Source organism: Myotis yumanensis, unplaced genomic scaffold (assembly GCF_028538775.1).
Source record: "Myotis yumanensis isolate MYYU_CA2020_CCGP unplaced genomic scaffold, mMyoYum1.0.hap1 SCAF_9, whole genome shotgun sequence".
Lineage (NCBI taxonomy): Eukaryota > Metazoa > Chordata > Mammalia > Chiroptera > Vespertilionidae > Myotis > Myotis yumanensis.
In genome coordinates, this window is record NW_027223760.1 from 13,859,341 (window position 1) to 13,875,085 (window position 15,745).

Sequence of the window (15,745 nt, forward strand, 5' to 3'; positions counted from 1 at the left end):
GAGCCATCTGCAGATTGCTCTGTAGCTAAGCTAGGCAGGACACAGGTGACAGCTGACTTTGGCCTGCAATATCCTGGTAGCCCTAGAGCTAGCACACCTGGTGGACTGCTTCAGGCTGAAGCGCACCACCCAAGCACCTTCATGAATGACACACCCAAGATAGACTCATTGAATCAGTCTCTGCACGGCAGCTCCTTTGTTGCAGTCTTAGCGAGTTCTTGCAGCTGATCAGCCTCGGGGTATATCCCTCTTATTGAGGTGCCAACAGTAGTCAAGGTCAACTACAACAGGAGTGTGTACACAGCTTGCACAGGATGCCTACTTGAAGCACCCAACTCAGGTGACTGAGGAGGCTGTGCCACTGGCCCTGTAGGACACCTATTATATGAGGTCACTCTACTAAGACTGGAAGACATAGCAGCTCTACCTAATACATAGAAACATATACAGCAAGGTAGCCAAAATGAGGAGACAGATACATGTCCCAAATGAAAACAGAACAAAATTCCAGAAAAAAACAGCACAGCAACACCTAAATAAAATGGAGACAAGCAATCTGCTAGATGCAGAGTTGAAAACATTCATTATAAAAGATACTCTATGAACTGTCTGAGAACATTGACAAAGAGATAGGAAACATAAAAATAGAAGTAGAGCCCTAACTGGTTTGGCTCAGTGGATAGAGCATTGGCCTGCCAACTGAATGGTCCCAGGTTCAATTCTGGTCAAGGGCATGTACCTTGCTTGCGGGCATATCCCCAGTAGGGGGTGTGCAGAAGGCAACTGACCGATGTTTCTCTCATCAATGTTTCTAGCTCTCCATACCTCTCCCTCTCTCTAAAAAAAAACAAAATATATTTAAGAAAATAAAATACTTAAAAAAATAGAAGTAGAAAACAAAAATGACCCATCAGAAATTAAGAATATATTATAAGAAATCAACAGTAGAGTAGATGAAGCAGAGGACCAAATCAGTGATTTGTAAGATAAGGAGGGGAAAAACACCCAATCAGAACAGCAAAAATAAATTAAATAAATAAATAAATATTAAAAAACAAGGATAGTTTAAGGAGTCTCTGGGAAAATTTCAGTCATATCAACGTTTGCACCATGGGGATGCTGGAAGGAGAAGAGAAAGGACAAGGAATTAAAAACTTATTTTAGAGCCCTGGTTGGTTTTGCTCAGTGGATAGTGTCAGCCTACAGACTGAAAGGTCTGAGGTTCAATTCCTATCAAGGGCATATGCCTGGGTTGTGGGCTTGGTCCCCAGTAGAGGGCGTTCAGGCAGTGACCGATGAATGATTTTTTTTCATCATTGATGTTTCTATCTCTCCCTCTCTCTTCCTCTCTGAAATCAATAAAAATATATTAAAAACAAAACAAAACAACTTGTTTTAGAAAGTTACGATGGGAAACTTCCCTAACCTGGTAAAGAAACTAGACATACAAGTCTAGGAAGCACAGAGAATCTTAAACAAGATGAAACTGAAGAGGCCCACACCAACACACATCATAATTAAAATGCCAAAGATTAACAACAAAGAGAAAGTCCTAAAAGTAGTAGGAAAAAAAGCAATTACCTGTGAGGCGATCACATAAGACTGTCAGCTGATTTTTCAAGAGAAACTTTTCAGGCCATATTAAACTGATGAAAACCAGGTACTTACCACCAAGATTACTCTACCCAGCAGCACTATTATTTAGAATCCAAGGAGACATAAAGAGCTTCCCAGGGATAACAAAACAAGAACCTTATGCTCTCTACTAGACTTAGTTTAGATCAAAAGACACACAAAGACTGAAAGTAAACAGATGGAAAAAGATATTTCATGAAAATGTAAGCAACAACAAATAGACTTTAAAACGAGGTATATAACAAGAGACGAAGAAGGGCACACCAGTCCCACTTCTGAGTATTTATCTGAAGAAACCCAAAACACTAAATTAAAAGACATATACATCCATAGGTCATTGCAGCATTTTTTACAATAGCCACAATATGGAAGCAACCTAAGTGTCCATAAATAGGTAAATTAATAAAGAAGAAGTGGTGCGTATATACGATGAAACATGACTCAGCTATAAAAAAGAATAAAAATACTGCCTTTTGCAACAACATGAATGGACCTATAGGGTTTAGTGCTGAGTGAAATAAGCCAGACAGAGAAAGACAAATGCCATATGATTTCACTTATATGTGGAACCTAAAAAACAAATGAACAAGCAGAACAGAAACAGACTCATAGATACAGAGAACATTTTGATGGTTGCCAAATGGGAGGGGATTTGAGAGAATAAGGGTGCAGGGATTAAGAAGCACAAATTGGTAGTTACAGAATTGTCATGGTGATGTAAAGTACAGCATAGGCAATAGAGTCAATAATGTAATAACTATGTATGCTGTCAGATGGGTACTAGATTTATAACTTCATAAGTTACATAAATATCTAATCACTGAGTTGTACACCTGAAAGTAATGTAATATTGTACATTAACTGGAATTTACAAATAATTATTTAAAATAAATCTAATTTTTAAAATGAGTATTCAGTTTCTCTATTATTTATTGTGTGATCTAGCCTTTATCCACTGAATTAAAATGCCATATTTTATTACATATTAATTATTAAGTGTACTTGAGCCAGTTTTGGGACTTTTCAAATGAGTTAATCTAGTTCTTTCTCATGCCATATGTTATTATTGTTATATAATATGATTTGATATTTATAATGTAAGCCCTCTCACACATTATTCTTATTCCTCAAATGTTTTTCATTAGTCTCTCATTAAAAAAAAGAAAATTAGAATCATTTTTTTTAACATTCTTTATTTTTATTTTTTTTAAAAATACATTTTATTGATTTTTTTTTACAGAGAGGAAGGGAGAGGGATAGAGAGTTAGAAACATCGATGAGAGAGAAACATCGATCAGCTGCCTCCTGCACACCTACTGGGGATGTGCCCACAACCAAGGTTCATGCCCTTGACTGGAATTGAACCTGGGACCTTTCAGTCCGCAGGCCAACACTCTATCCACTGAGCCAAACTGGTTAGGTCATTAGAATCATTTTATCCATTTATTCTACAAATACACGCTCAGTGAATATTCTGTGCATGGTGTTGAGATTGGTAAGAACTAAGATAGAGCACCTATGCTCTTATGGTGTAAAAGATCTCTTCCAAAAACTACTTGGAATTCTGATGAAGACTGCATAATCTTATAAAATAACTTGGAGGAGTTTGTAATCTTTGCAACAATTTTTCTTTTTAGAAAGCTTTAAAGTTTTTATTTATTTGAGATTTAAAATATATATCTTAGTAATGTATTATAAAATATATTTCTAGATATGTATTTACTAATTATTGATATCTACAATGCATTTTTGTTATATTATTGCTATAAATGGGATACTTATTTAATTCATCATTATTCTTGACATGTAGGAATCTATTTTCTTAGTGTAAATATTTTTTAAATCTCTACCTTTTAAACTCTTGATTCACTAAAATTTGTTCTATGGACAATCACATTCTATTCTGATACTGATACTTTTACTACCCCTTTCCAATATTCATACCTCAGTTGTTTTTCTTTTTGAATTATATTAGCAAAAAGTTACAGAAGTCATGTTACTGTACTATTAGCCAGTATTGCTATTGTTTGCATTGATTTGACTCTAAAGCTAAGATTCAAAGTTTTATTAACAACAACTGATTGTTGTTTTGAAGGAGAATTTTTTCTCAGGTTAATGAAATCTATAATAATAAAAGTGTAATATGCTAATTAGGCCAGATGTCTGAACAGTGGAACGACCTTTTGGATGAAGCCAGGGCTGTGAGGGCTGAGCCCCTTGCACAAATTTCGTGCATAGGGCCTCTAGTCCTATATAATAAAAGGCTAATATGCAAATCAATTGAACGACCAGTTGCTATGATGTGCACTGACCACTAGGGGGCAGATGCTCAATGCAGGAGCTGCCACCTCATGGTCAGTGTGCTCCCACAGGGGGAGCACCTCTCAACCAGAAGCTGGGCTCACGGCTGGCGAGCACAGCGGTGGTGGCGGGAGCCTCTCCCGCCTCTGCAGCAGTGCTAAGGATGTCCTACTGACGGCTTAGTCCTAATCCCCTGAGGGTCCTGGACTGTGAGAGGGCACAGGACGGACTGAGGGACCCTCCCTCCAGTGCACAAATTTCATGCACTGGGCTTCTATTATCTTAATATTTGAGTTTATTCAGAACACTAGTGGCCCGGTGCACAGATTTGTGCACATTGAAAGGGAATTAATTAGAAGAAAGATTTGTGTGGTAATTACATTACTGCAAAAAATTACATGTGAAAATAGTATATATAATATAGTATCATAAAATTAAAACATGCATGTGATTGGAGCCAGCAAGAGTTTTATATGTATCGTGCACGAGTCAACGTTTATTTTTAAATTGCCAGTGTGCGTCATATGTACTGGCCAGTCGGACGCTTAGCCTTTTATATACACTGAGTGGCCAGATTATTATGACCACCCCATCAGTACTTCGTTTGGCCACCTTTTGCCTTCAATACTGCGGTGATTCTTCTTGGCATTGAGTCCACGAGATGTTGAAAGGTGACACTATGCCTGATGAATAGCATTGTTCAGTTCTGTGAGATTTGATGGTTGTGGAACCAGCTGCCTGATGGCTCTTTTAACTTTGTCCCACAAATGCTCAATTGGATTGAGATCTGGTGATTGTGGGGGCCACCTAAGCAAGGTAAAGTCTCCCTCATGTTCTTGACACCACTCCTGTACAATACGAGCACCATGGCATGGTGCATTGTCTTGTTGGAAGAAGCTATCTCTATTGGGATACGCCATCAACATGATAGGATGAACTTGATCAGCAACGATACTTAGGTATGTTGTGCTATTCAGACGTTGTTCCACACGAATTAAAGGGTCCAAATCATGCCAGGAAAACATGCCCCAAACCAGCCCCCACCAGCTTGAAGGGTTGTACTCATGCATGTGGGGTGCATGCTTTCATGCTGTTTCCACCAAATTCTCACTCTGCCATCTGCATGATGCAACTGGAAATGTGATTCATCGGACCACATGACTTTTTTCCAGTGCTCGACTGTCCAATCTTTGTGTTCCTGTGCTTGGATAACTGTCGTGGTAAACAACCTGCTTTCCTATTTATAATGGTCTGGCCCTCTAGCAACTTCAGCGTGAAATTATAGCTAATTTGCCTACAAATGTCAAGTGGTCATAATAATCTGGCTACTCAGTGTATATAGATTATCAGAAACAGATATTGAAGTTTATCAGATTCCTTTATAGTTATTATTGAGATAACCATAGTTTCTTCTGTAGACTTTTGGTATGCTATTAATTTATTTCTCAATATTAAAAAATCTTAACTTCTCAATACTTCTCACATAATGTCCTAGTATTCCTGGGATTAATACATAAAGTATATTTAAAGTGAGTTGAGATGATGATGATTTTACTGACTACATACAATAGAAAATAATATGAATTTGTAAGTTTTTCAATTAATCATTCTATTTGTGTTAGAAACAGTGTGCTTTGCATTTGGAATTACAATTTTCAAGGTAAAGTTATCTTGGTGTTATTTCATTTAATGTAATTGCAAGCCTGAACCAAGTTTTCTATTTTCATCGAACTTTCTTTCAAGGTCTGAATATCCAGCAGACTTTCTATCTAGAAACATCTGGCCCTGTCCTGGGTATGCAGGCAGAACAGAATTGCTAAAGGATTTAGATTCACAGTGACTTTAAGCTATGGTCTGGAGGATTCCATGAGAGACCAGATATATCTCCCAGGAGTTATTTTCTGGCTTCTTAATTTTTCTCCAGGAGACTCAGCTAAACTGAGACTCAAGAGAATTCCCACCAGGAATGCAATTACTTGTGCTGTTCTCTAGGCACTTGGTCTTCTGACCTCAACATTGTTCAGACTTGTATCCCCCTGAGTAGAAAACACCTCTATGGTGGCAGGATGTGGGCCAGGCCAATTGCCCAAGAAATCCTCAGCCTGTGCCATGAAACACCCCTGACTCGGGCCATAAAGTCAGAGATGCTCGCACTGAAGGTGACCGGCAAGACCAGCTTGCTCCACCACTCAGTCTATCGGTGAGGAAACTCACCGGAGAAGGGAAGTGACTAGGCTAAGCTGGCAGAGAGTGTAAGTAACATGCTGGGATAAGCATGTGGGTTTCGTGACTCTGAATTCAGTATTCATTTCACTGTCATGCTGTTTTAAACATTTGTATCTGTCTTCTTCTGTTATTCTAGTGAACCATTAAGCAAATTCCATTTTGATTTGTGTCTGATAAAAAGTAATGAAATATTTGATCAAGTTTTCAGGTAAATTTATATTCCTTCTTATTACATTCAAGCCTCAGCCTGCTTGCACTATTTTATATGGTGCCTTATTGGGACATTTCTTGCGTCTCCGAAAGTAATCTGACCAATAGTGTACACACAGCCTTCACATGCCAAGAATGTAGGATGATGTTTCTCCCAGTCACTTACAGGGATGATTTTTGTAAAGGACTGTACTTCAAAGACTCAGCTAGGTATCAGTTACCATTGTTTTCCCTTCCAAATAAAAAAATCAGGTGATATCTGTTAATGGTTCCATTGTAAATATTAGAGAACATGCTGCTCAAAACAGAGTAGGAAACACTAAAGGGCGGGGGTTGGAATGCTGATTTTACCTTGAATATTAACAGTTCCATGTTGTGAGATTTGTGTTGGTTTGCTGTTGGCAGATGGTCCTATTACTGGAATTTTCTCTACCGAAAATAAACTGCATTTTTTTCTATGACCATGCACCCTCCCAGAGTAATATTACCAGTGTTTTTGTGGAATAGCCATTGTTGTTCAAGGGATGAGTGTGCCTTCTTTTGGCCAGATGACAACTAACTAATTCATTAATGACAATATGTAGAATAGATGTCTAAATCAGAGTAACACACCTTTCATTTATTTTATTATAAATTGCAACTGAATAACAATTCAGCAAATGGGTCTATTGTGATAGAGGTGACAGGTTATGAAAAAATGTAATGGTGACACAATGGGAGTTTAAGTATAAAGATAGTAAAAGCAATAGCAAGAATTTCACATATGTCCTAGCTGGTTTAGCTCAGTGGATAGAGCATTGTCCTGCAAACCAAACATTCCTGGGTTCGATTCCTGTCAAGGGCATGTATCTGGGTTGTGCAGGAGGCAATCAATCGATGTGTTTCTCTTACATCGATATTTCTGTCTTTCATTCTCTCTACCACATATGACATGGCTCTTTGTGTAGCCATTTTAAGTTCTCCTCTAAAGATCAAAACTTCCTGTGTTGAAATTGTGAGGATATTTTATGAAAGGGGAATAAAATTTCATTTCTCTGTTTGTTCTCTTCTCCAGGAGGTCACCAAAGCAGTCCAGCCTCTCTTACTGGGAAGAATCATAGCTTCCTATGATCCAGATAATAAGGCGGAACGCTCCATTGCGATTTACCTGGGCATAGGATTATGCCTTCTTTTTATCCTGAGGACGCTGCTCCTGCACCCAGCCATTTTTGGCCTTCATCACATTGGAATGCAAATGAGGATAGCTTTGTTTAGTTTGATTTATAAGAAGGTAATATTTCCTTGCACAGTCTCCAGGCTACATGGAGTAGCATCATGGTTTAAATGCCATGTGGGTACAAATTAGGGATACATGCTGAAATCAATTTCATAAGTCTGTGAAATAAGTGGCAGCAATAATTACTGTTTCAAATTCCCTTTGATAATTTAATTCACTTTAATAATTATTGAACACCTTCTATAAACTGCCTATAGTATAGTTTCATTCTTGTTTTTTTCACTAGTCATGTCATCATTTTTTGGAATCTATGGCTCCCCATGAAAATGATTCTTACCATCTGCATACGTTATTGACAAAACACTGTTTTATACAAAATGCCATGCATGCTTGTGTTCAACAATAAGAATATATTGCCCGGCTGGTGTTTCCCAATGGTTAAGCATCAACCTATCAGAAGGTTACGGTTCAATTCCAGGTCAGGGCACATGCTTGGGTTGCAGGCTCGATCCCCAATGGGGGAGAGGGGGGCGTGCAAGAGGCAAGCAATCAATGATTCTCTTTCATCATTGATGTTTCTAGCTCTCTCTTCCTCTCCCTTCCTCTCTGAAATTAATAAAAATATATTTAAAATAACACAATAAGAATATAGTATGTAATTGTTAATGATAATCTATGCACTGAAAGTTTAGTTTTCGTCTTAACTAGTTATGACACAGTGGTGTATTCACCTACCCACTGCCTTATTTTGAGTTAGATTTTTGTCATTCTGTGAGTTCTGCAAATCAAAATATTTTAGAACAGCACTTGGATGGCAGCCGTAAGAACCTTCTCTGGTTGTATGTACTGTCCAGACAAGAACCCAAGTTGCTGAAGCATGATTTAGGTAAGTTCAGATTAAGATTTAGCTACCTTGCAAACACAATTTAAGATAATTTCAATAACATGTGTTTTCAACAACATGATTCAAGACCATATGTGACTGATTATATCTACCAAGTCATTAGGTTGAATCATTTGGATACTGCCTTACCCTTATTCTCTGTTTTATTCTCTCAATGTAAAACCTTTATTTAAGTGGCTTATAAGGGTCATGGATCTGAAATTACCTCTAGCAAATAACCCATAACACTTCTAGAGTATACGTGCAAAGTCAGTTGTGTTGTAAAACCTTGATAGCCATACTTTATTGTTCAAGGAAGCCTTTTATGGAGGCACAAGAAAAAAATGGAGTCCACATTTTACTTAAATCACCTCAGCTGCAGTCTATCAGTTCACAAGTACCAGGAACTGGGTGATAAATCAACAGCGATTTTATTAAATTTTATTTTGATTCAGAAATTTTACTTGTGAAGAAATTATTAGATACTAGAGGCCCGATGCACAAAACTTGTGCAAGAGTAGGCCTTCCTTTTCTGGCTGCCAGCACCAGCTTCCCTCTGCAGGACCCAGGCTTCCGTCACAGCCCCGGCTTTGTCCTGAATGTCATCCAGTCTAATTAGCATATTATGCTTTTATTATTATAGATTATTTAGAAGGTAGAATCTACACAGCAAGCATGTTAAAGAAAGTTGAATCCAGTTTTAAAAGTATTTATAAAAGCTCTTATTGTCATAATATATGTAATAGCTAATGACGTGCATGACAAGCTTCTAAGTGATTTAGGTATACTATCTCATTTGAGCCACTCCCAAACTTTCTATGGTAGGAGCTATTATCCCTTTTCTATGGATAAAATATTTTAAGAAACTAAGACCTAAAAAGTAGAGAACATTGTGCAAAACCTGTTTAAATTTTCTAAAATGGATAAATCATAATCCTTGAAGTGAACAGTTTTCCAAGTATTAGGGAAAATAGCACTGAAATCATGTAGCAAGAGAAACCATGTTATACAGGAAGAAAAAATCATGAAATGGTTTGGGCTAAAGGGGAGGAGAAATCAAAGAAGGAGCAGGTTAGTTTGTAAATAAGTCACCACATACAACATTTAGCACAAATATAGTAATACATATATGTGCTTTCAGATCCAGAATGTGTTCATGAAAAGTTAGAAGCTGTCATCTCCTTTCTCATGATTGAATATCTGTTCTTACCCAGTTTGTTTTACTTATCTAGCCTCCTTTGATATAATCACCAAAGAATGCAATTGCATCTCCAAGTGGCTGTGGTTTGGTCCCTAAAGTAAACTGGGACCTTTGGTTGACCATTTTCATCCATGTGGCAGGCCACCACCACTTCTTTCTGCAGTATTCCAAATTTTGTAATAGGGCAACATTTTGCTTTGTTTCCAAATCTGCAACTGTGACATGTTCAAATTATATTTTAAATAATGAATCTAAGTACAAACTAAATTTAGCTTTGCCTGTGATTTTCAATAAAATAAAGAAAATTAAAGTGAAACATATTCACTGAGTGTTTGTTGTGCTTAACATGAAGCCCGGTGGAGAGAGAACTCAGTCACCTGAGACTGGGTCTGTTACTAAATTATGTGTGATCCAGCTCAGTGGGTTCCTCCCCTACCCTCATGTTGCTCTAATAGTGTTTTGGAATTAATTGCCTCGATTCCTTCTTCACCTGTGCTTATCTATATGCTATTCATTATTCAGCACCCATCTTAAATTCTACCCCTTTAATAAAATTTTCCCCCACTTTGTAACCGGATATGTGAACTTTCTCTTAACCACTCTATTATATTCTACTCCCTTTAACTCATTTATCTTTATCATATTTAGATATGTCTGTACTAGGTTGCCTTGAGGCAAGAATTATGTTTGTTTTAAATCTTAATAATAATCTTTGAAGCCTTAAATATAGTGATTTGCATCTATTAAGTGCTCAACACATATATGAGAAATTTAGTTAAAACAAATATTAGATGGATACTTTCATATAAATGGCAAATCAATTCTTATTAAATTTTGCAGGCAAAGTATGACTAATTTTTTATAATCATAATCCATTTATCTACTAAACAATTCTTTTTTGTGTATATGGATGTATATTTCTTGGTAAAATTTAAAGATTTTATATTAGTGGTATAATTTTTCACAAAATTATTAATGATTCAGTTATTCATAATGTACTTTAATAGACTTTGACATTAATTTTATTCAATAGAGTTACAATAGGACTGCAAGCAAAATTTAAGACCAAGGTTTTTTAAAAGATTTTTTAAATGGATGTTTAGAAGGAGAGGTAGGGAGAGAGAAATGCTGATGTGAGAGGGAAACATTGATTGCCTGCTTTCTGCATGACCCCCATTGGGGATCAAACCCACAACCAGGCATGTGCCCTGAGTGGGAATTGAACAGGGAATCCTTCAGTGCAGGGGACAATGCCAAACCCATTGAGCGACACCGGCCAAGGCAAGACCAAAGTTTTAATTAAAAATTCCACTGCCTTTGGTCCCATGTTTATAACAATAAAACAAACCCTTCACACTATAAATAAGTATTTAGGAGGAGCATTTCCATTTTGGAGGAGCAAAAAATACTTATTACTGTCTAGCTGCTGGAAAATAAAATAACGAGGGGCATGCCAGTATAATATTTGTTGTGAAGAGCAATGTTAATATATCTGAGAAGATAAAAAGCCAAGTGAACATAAAATAATTTTCATTATCTTTACTTAAAAATACACACATAATAAACTAATACCTCAGCTGTGTTATAATGTTACTTATGGATATATTTGTCTTCGGTTATTCAACATCATCTAACTTCCTATTTTTCCTTTTAGACTTTAAAGCTGTCAAGCCGTGTTCTAGATAAAATCAGTATTGGACAACTTGTTAGTCTCCTTTCCAATAACCTGAACAAATTTGATGAAGTATGTACCTACTGATAGAATCTTTTATGCATTATCGTTAAAAATTGTACAACCCTGAACGTTTTCCTCGATCAGATAATGGTAATAAGTGGTTAAGTAGAACACATCTCTCTCTCTACCTTCCCTGTTTTTGAAAACTGAGAAAGGTAAGTTGTGTAGTAAGGTGCCATCCTGGGGTCTTGTGGAACCACCCAACTCAGAGGCACCTCAGCTTGCTGGGTATTTGGTGAGGTTTTTCAAAATTCAATCCTTATCAGATATTGTTTTCTTTTAATACTTTAAATCACTTATTTACTTTGGTTGAATATGATATTCTGAGCAATTTTTGGTGAGTGCCATCTTGTGTCACAAATAAATGCTAGGTCCTTGAGAATAGATAATGTGTTTTATTGATCTTTACATTTTCAATATTTAATTTTAACACAGTATTGAGCCCTAACCAGGCGCTAGATAAATTACTATTGCTTTGAGTATGCATTTATTCTGAATATATTGTCAGAGTTGCGCCTTGGTGGAGACTGGGCTTCTGGACAGTATTGTTCTCTCATGGCTCCTGCTTTTTCCAAATAGAAGTAAGTTATTTAAAAGAAATTCTTGACATGACACTTAAGAGATCCAATGTCAAGTCCCCTGGATTAAAAAAACAAAACCCATACATAAAAATGCAGTAACTTGAAATGTGTTCCTTGGGAAATCCTAGTCTGTGGGTAGAAGGTTTACACATATTGCTATGTGTTTTATGTAACGAATACCTAGATTTTAGTGCGCTGAGAATCATAAAGTGTTTGATGGTATAAGATCATTCATATGTGCTTGTCTATTTTTTGGGGGGCGGGGTGAGGGATAAAATATCACCAGTTTTCACTGTGATTTTATTTTCCAGGGACTTGCACTGGCACATTTCGTGTGGATCGCGCCTTTACAAGTGACGCTCCTGATGGGGCTGCTTTGGGAACTGTTACAGGCCTCTGCCTTCTGTGGACTTGCTTTCCTCATAGTCCTCTCCATTTTTCAAGCTGGCCTAGGGAGAATGATGATGAAGTACAGGTAGCACTCTATTTACATAGCTTGAAAGGGTTTTAAATTAGATTTTCAATAAACCCAGGACTGCTCTGTGTATTACTTACTGGGTGTCCCTAAAAAGGAATTATTTTATTTTATTTTTTTACCGCATGATTTCACTTATATATGAAATCAAATGAACAAAATAAACAAACAAACAAAATGGAAACTAGATTCAGAGAACAGACTGACAGCTGTCAGAGGGGCGGGTCTTGGGAGCTGGGTGAAAAGGTGAAGGGATTAAGGAAAAAAGCAACCTCATAGACAACAGTATAGTGATTACCAGAAGGAAAGGAGGGTGAGGGTAAGTAAAAGAGTGTAAAGGGGGGATAAATGGTGACTGAAGGAGACTTGACTTTGGGCGGTGAGCACACCATCAAGGCATTATTTTAATGGTGCAAATAATACTTCCTATATCAATGGGACATTTTTACTTGTCAATTTGTAGAATTTTTTTATAAATATGTCACCAACCAGTTTATTTTTTGTAGATCATGAGATTTGAGTATAATGGATAAAACATTAATTGAGTGGGAAGGAACACATAGATTTTGGGTAGTTATAAGCTTTTACTACCTGGTTCATGGATTATCACATCAAAGCCTTAGTTACTTTATATCACAGAATGACTCAGTGATACCAGTCATTGCTTAAATAGAGGAGTTTGTCGGCTAGAACATGATAGAAAGTGTACAAATTTTGGAGTCAGTTAGCTCTTGGCTGGAATCCCAGAGTGCACCTTTACTAGTTATGTGACCTAGGTAGGCCACTTCACTCCACTGAGTTTCTGGTTTTTCATCTTTAGAATAAAGATCACCACCACTCCTGCACTGTCAGTAAGGATCAGGAATAGTGTATGGAATGCATCTTCTACAACTTCTGATACATAGGGGTCATTTATTAAGTGGTAGCTATTATCTTTTCATCTATTTGATAATAAAATGCTGTTTAATCAAAGAAATACGACTTTTTAAAAGCTTGAGCTGTTCTTAGTGCATAATGTGACTTGTTTTTACTAATTATTAAATTGAATGATGGATTGCCTTACAGAGATCAGAGAGCTGGGAAAATCAATGAAAGACTCGTGATCACCTCAGAAATTATTGAAAATATCCAATCTGTTAAGGCTTACTGCTGGGAGGAAGCAATGGAAAAAATGATTGAAAACCTAAGGCAGTAAGTCATTTAGATAGTTTCAATATCATTAGTCAGTGAATGTTTAATATTTCAAAAATGACTTTCAGTGGACTTCTAGCTCATATTTGAAGTTTCTGACAAACAATTGTACTAAGTTATCTCAAATATTCATGTGTTAGTGGCATAAAGTCATTTTCATGGGCTGTAGATTTACATAGTTTGTCAGGTGTGTTTTCACTAGAAAGGTATTTATACCTCTTATATGTGTTTATAGTTGCTTAATACACTTATCTGACTAAAGTAACACTCCTGGTGCTGGAGTCTGATTGAAACCTTAAGTGGAACTGCAAGAGTAAGAAGTACACAATTCTGAACCAAATAAATGATTGGCTATTGTTATATTTACCTTAATCTATGCAATATTGCTCATGAAAAATGAAAAAACAACACCCCGCTTCCTTTGATTAAAATGTTTGTTCTTCCTTAACTTAAAAATAATAACACAGGGTAATATCTATACATTGTGTTTCTATAAACCTTGGGAAATCAGTTCAAGTCACGAAAACCACGTCTTGAGGTAGAGTCAGTACTCAACACCTATCTCTAGTTTTGTTTCACCTCAGATAACCTTTTTTTTCACTGATTAGTAAAGATTATATCCAGCAAAAAAAGTATAGCGCAGACTGAGATAAGATTACTGAGGTAATTTTTGGCAAAATATAAACTAAGTTAGCCAGGAGACCATTTTTCTTTAGTCAAGTTCCATGTTCTACAAACTGCATTCAAATAAATGCTTTAGGAGACTCAGTGGGAATAGATATACTGTTAGAAGACAAATAATTTCAGGACGGATAACATGGGAGTTTCACAGGGAAAAATACACTAAAAAGAAGAGCAGTGCCCTTTTGGATGGTGTGCCTGTGGGTTGTCAGCAATTCAGGCTGCTGATTCCAGTAGACAGTGATGGCAACTGAGCTGCAGGTGTGTGATTGGAACAACAAAAGAAACGCTGAAATGTTAAGTCCTTTGCCATGTAAATAGAAAGAGTAAAAGGGTATTTATTTCCTAAACAGTATTGCTCACCTGTTTTTATTATTCCTTTCAAGATAAATCCAGGAAAGGAATTAAATTTTCTTTCCAGAAACATCATCATTAAAGATCTTGGGAAATTGTTTTGTTAAAAGTCTTTTTTCTCAATAGCAAGTGTTTTCCATCACACTTATCTCCTTGGTCATTCCTGTGCCTGCAAACACAGGCATAGCAAGAGTGAAGAGGAGTTTTCTCCGGTGTCAAGTTAAACTCTTGGTCAGGTCTTTCTGCTTGCTGACTCTCCTTGACTTTCCCCCGCTCTGTTCCTCAAATAATGATATCTATCCTTCCTGCTCTGTATTTCTGTTTGACCGGTTCTAATAGGAAATGCTTGGTTGTAACTCGTATAATCCAGTTCCTTAATCTGGCATGAAATTATTACCCGAAAAGGCTGGGAAGTGCTGACGTAAAATGGGAAAGCAAGAATTGCTTCTATTCAGAAGAGCAAATATAATGTTCTGGAAGAGATTGGTAGGATGTACTTCAAAGGGGAAGTTACCTCAGCTTGGGCCACTGTTGAACTGGGCAAAAGGCTGTGCAAATGTTAGCATAAGTAAAACTTACCTGAGAGACTTTTTAAAATACAGATAATCGACTCCTTTATTGCTCTCTGGTAATAAAGTCACTTTCAATTTTTTTATAAGAAACTGATAAAATACTTTTATGACTCATAAAGTGTGAATGATTGTATTATGGAGAGCACTGATTTCTTGGTGATTCCTATAAATGTTCCTGAATCCATTATTCTTTTCCTATAGTACACCGGTTCCATTTTCCTCACCTGTTTTGAATACATTTCAACAAAAATTTTGACAGATTTATTAACATTTTTGTAAACAGTGTTTTCTAGCATTTTATTAATATCAGCACAGCCAATATTAGTCTTTCGTGGATGAAGATTAAAGACAACATAGTAAGTTCCAAGTGCCTGGCCCTCGGACGTAAAGTCCTTTATCTTGACCACATCTCCACTGGAAGCTGTATGTTTCCCTTCTATGGATGTGGATTCTGAAGGATCAGAGGGAAGAACAACTTGCTTAA

At 36.7% G+C, this 15,745-nt stretch overlaps 1 protein-coding gene across 1 annotated transcript in view; it reads left to right on the forward strand.

Annotated features, from left to right (window-relative positions):
* The window catches only part of CFTR (CF transmembrane conductance regulator), a 202,120-nt gene that overhangs the window by 47,261 nt on the left and 139,114 nt on the right, over nt 1–15,745 (forward strand). The window contains exons 4-7 of the mRNA XM_070423784.1: nt 7,427–7,642; nt 11,327–11,416; nt 12,300–12,463; nt 13,529–13,654. Coding sequence (XP_070279885.1) covers nt 7,427–7,642; nt 11,327–11,416; nt 12,300–12,463; nt 13,529–13,654 — 596 coding nt within the window. The remainder of the gene's footprint in view (nt 1–7,426; nt 7,643–11,326; nt 11,417–12,299; nt 12,464–13,528; nt 13,655–15,745) is intronic.